The sequence below is a fragment of the Pundamilia nyererei genome, unplaced genomic scaffold (genome assembly GCF_000239375.1).
Source record: "Pundamilia nyererei isolate P.nyererei 1_Seehausen unplaced genomic scaffold, PunNye1.0 scaffold00037, whole genome shotgun sequence".
NCBI classification, from domain to species: Eukaryota; Metazoa; Chordata; class Actinopteri; order Cichliformes; family Cichlidae; genus Pundamilia; species Pundamilia nyererei.
In genome coordinates, this window is record NW_005187438.1 from 3,322,306 (window position 1) to 3,326,091 (window position 3,786).

At 39.5% G+C, this 3,786-nt stretch overlaps 1 protein-coding gene across 1 annotated transcript; it reads right to left on the reverse strand.

Annotated features, from left to right (window-relative positions):
- Nucleotides 1-1,546: 1,546 nt before the first annotated feature.
- On the reverse strand, nucleotides 1,547-3,786 carry LOC102198418 (apolipoprotein D-like). The gene is made up of 4 exons (XM_005730512.1): nucleotides 3,676-3,786; nucleotides 3,471-3,592; nucleotides 2,760-2,845; nucleotides 1,547-1,776 (listed from the first exon to the last, which is right to left on the reverse strand). Exons 1-4 carry the CDS (start codon nucleotides 3,784-3,786, stop codon nucleotides 1,547-1,549), a joined length of 549 nt encoding a protein of 182 aa, XP_005730569.1.

Sequence of the window (3,786 nt, forward strand, 5' to 3'; positions counted from 1 at the left end):
GCCAAAGTGCTTGCTCATAGGGGGTCATATGATTGTTGGGTTTTTCTCTGTATCTATGAAGCGCCTTGAGGCAACTTTTGTTGTGATTTGGCGCTATATAAATAAAATTGAATTGAAATTGAATTGAACTTGTCTCTCAATAAAAATATTTTAAAAAATAAATAAAAAATGTGGACCTGTGGGTTTAGGACCAAACATCTTCATTACGGTCTTGTGTGTCCAAACGACATTGTTCAGGAGTCTTGAGCTTTGTTCAGATCCAACTTTGCAAGCCTAAGCCATGCTGCCATGTTGTTTTTAAAGAGAAGAGGCTTTCTCCTAGCACCCATTCCCAAAAAGTCCTATTAGTTCAGTCTCTTTTTTTTCCTGTCATGAACATTAACATTTAACATATGAGGGCTGTGTGCAGGCAAGATAGGGCCCAAAGTGCTGACTCTCAGAGACTTTATTGCTGAATACCATAACTAAACTGAAAACTAAACAGACAGGCTGGCCAACAAAACACACAGCACAGCGGGTAAAGACTGAGAACTAAAATACACAGGATGGAAAACGAGGAGATAGGAAACAGGTGGAAACACAGCTGGGACTACCGGTAATCAGACAAAAAACGAGATGAGGAAAACCAAAACTAGACACACTGCAGATAGGGCAGAGCATTCAAAATAAAACAGACGTGTGGAACACAGGAAGGGGCACAGAAACTGGACAGGAAACCAAAAACTCAAAACACAACCATCCTAAGAAAACAAAAGTACAAGACTCAAAACACCAGGTCACCGACCCAGGACCGTAACGCTAAATGAGGCCTGTAGAATTTGACGAGTAGCTCTTGGGTTTTTTGCAGTTTCTCTGAGCAATGCACAGTCTGGCTTTGGAGTGAATTTGCTGCAATGTCAACTCCTGAGAAGACCCTGTAAGAGTACAGAAAGTCACAGTAGGAGTACACTTAGTTTCTCACCTTCTTTGTCACTGCACAGTGTTGATGTTGTCACCCACTCATCAGTGAATTCTGATTAATTTCATCAGTATTTAAAGTTGCACATAGAATCATTTATTGCATCACTGTGAGACAGGACTGCATGTTCAATAGATTATTTCCAGTTCAAATGGGGAAAAAAAACAGCTCTAATTTAAGTAGAACAGATCCACAGTTTCTTTTTTGCTCCATCACCAAGAACAGCTTGATTTGCTCATTGTTGTAAATAATAAAAGATGCACTATAGATAGAATATAAAAAGGATGTTGCTATTTTCGTTGACTAATTACTATGCAAACCAATCACTTTTTTACAGATTTAGTATTTAATTCTTTGCAAGAATATGTACTATATAAATGTTTTAATTATCAAATGAATTTTATCTCAAAATATTACTTTAATCCATTCACTTTGTAATCAAATGACAAAATTAAAATGATGAAAACAATGATGAAATAAAAAGAAACAACAATGTAACAGATGTACTATGATTTCATGGCTGGTAGGATAAATAATTAGTTCTACAAACAGAAAAACCCTTTAATGAATGAACCTCTCTGTCAGTTCCTAAATATTTCCACAGCTCTGATATGTGGGAGTCATCTTGGAAATATCGATTCCTTTATCAGTCAGCAACTGCTTGGCGTAATGCACCGTCTCTGAAGGCAGGGAGGGTGACCGTGCGAGAATCCAGGCGTAGTAAACGTGGAATATGCGCAGAATGTCTGTGCAGGAGTACACAATGGTGTAGTTGGTGTAGTTTGTCTCCAGCACCCAGTATGGGCTATAGGGTGTAACTGGTAACAGAAAGCACAGCCACAGAAAGATAAAATACAGACAATAGCAAACTTTTATATGGGTGAGTTTGCAAATGATTTAGATTTGTAAAGCAGAATTGATGCAACATGATATACATTACTCCAAATACAAAGCCTTAAAGAGTAAAATGACAAAGCCACTATATATGAGGTCTAATGATCCATACAGCTGCAGTAAGATCTTGGTCCACATTGCCCCTTTGCTGCATTTAGATGTCAAACAGAGCATACAGTGACACCTTTGGTCATCTCAGGATCATGTCTCCGATTTGAATTTGTTATCCTGCTGACTTGTTGACTAATGATCTCCAGCTTGCACTAAAGTGGTGTGTGTCCTAGTGTGAAGTGTTATGGATGACACTTAGCACCTTGGCTGCAAATTGCAGATCTGCGCTATCATCCGATCCAAAAGGTGAATGAGTTTGTTAGTTTTTTGTTGTTGTTTTTTTAAACATGAATTTCCCAGCTAAACTTGAAGTTGTGAAATGGTATACCACTACATTTGATTACTCCTTCCATCTTTAATATTCAGTTTTTGGTCAACTGCGTGACATTGCCATCTCTTGGTTGCTGGCATTCTCAAAGCCCTAAATAAGGGGCACCAAATTGTTTCTGAGAGGTCACTGGCACTGAAACTACTTCCAGCTGTTCCCTTATTCACAAAGGGCTCCCACAGCAGCTGGTTCCACATGTCTCATTTGGCAGGTTTTTACACCAGTTGTTCATCCTGACACACCCCCAAACCCTCCTAGAATTAAACCACAAATCTTTTGCTTGCAAGGTGAATATTTAAGCTACTACACTAAAGAACCACAATCTATCTCTACCAACGCTACAGAGAATGATTTTATGGTCATTTTTAATGCGGTCCAATAAAAATGCCATCAGTTATGTACTTTTTTTGCCCTTTAATGATGAAAGAGCACTTTATGATTTAAATGGGATGATAACAAAATACTTACAATATGAGAAGGAAACTCCAAGCTTAGCTGGTTCTTGTCGGTCTGGAACCACAGCTGTCCCTTCTAAAAACTCCCTTTTACCACCCCTGAGACACACAGATACTGTATGAGTTTATCAAGCAAATTACTTGTTACCACAATCAATTACAGCAAATTAGACAAAATCTCTTTCCTTTGTGCAAACTTCTGTCAACAACATTCGGCACGAGCAAGCACCCTGTGTCATTACAGCAAACGCCACATGAGGTGTGCCGCCACCGAGCCTTCAGTCAACAGTTCAGGGTCAAGATGTTAATCATGTCACTCAGGTTTGTTTTCATTCTCCTCGTACGATACATAAGAAGAAAGGTGCCTAGTGTACACGTTAAATCCACACCCTGAACTGCACCTTGCAGGGGAAAAAAAAATACCCGTCATTGTTGCCAATATTGAGGTTTGTTTGGTGAAAGGTTTTTTTGTCTTTGTTTGTTTTTTCAGTGATGTACATATTGATACAGCAAATACACAGGTGCAATAATAAAACATCGATTCACTGATCCACACCACCAGGATATACAGCAATGACATCGGAATGTCGTTCGGGCTGGAGAAGTGTAGTGGCTGGACTGGTCGTCCGTGCAAAAACATAATGAAAATCAATTGCCATGTTATCACCTGTTACAATTAAAGTGGTGTTTTCCTTTAGTAAACCACAAGTTGCTTACTACTTACACAACCTGAGAGTTCAACACTCGGATGGTCCCATCTTTCCTTACGGAATAATTCGCTTCAATGCACTGTCCTCTGGCAAAAGAAGCAGGCAGCTTCTCAATCTCATACCACTTATCCAGGTACTGTAAATAAAGATGAACAATCATTTCTGTTCAGCTCTTTGCTTACTTTGTATGTATGTATACAGAATACTGTTTGTGCTCACCAGCTGAAGGCTGAAGTTAGACTGCACCTTCGGAGTAGGGCAGGCACCAAAGCGAAAAGTCTGAGCTGAGATTGTGGGGACCAGCAGGAGGAGAAGGTAGACAGCAGACAT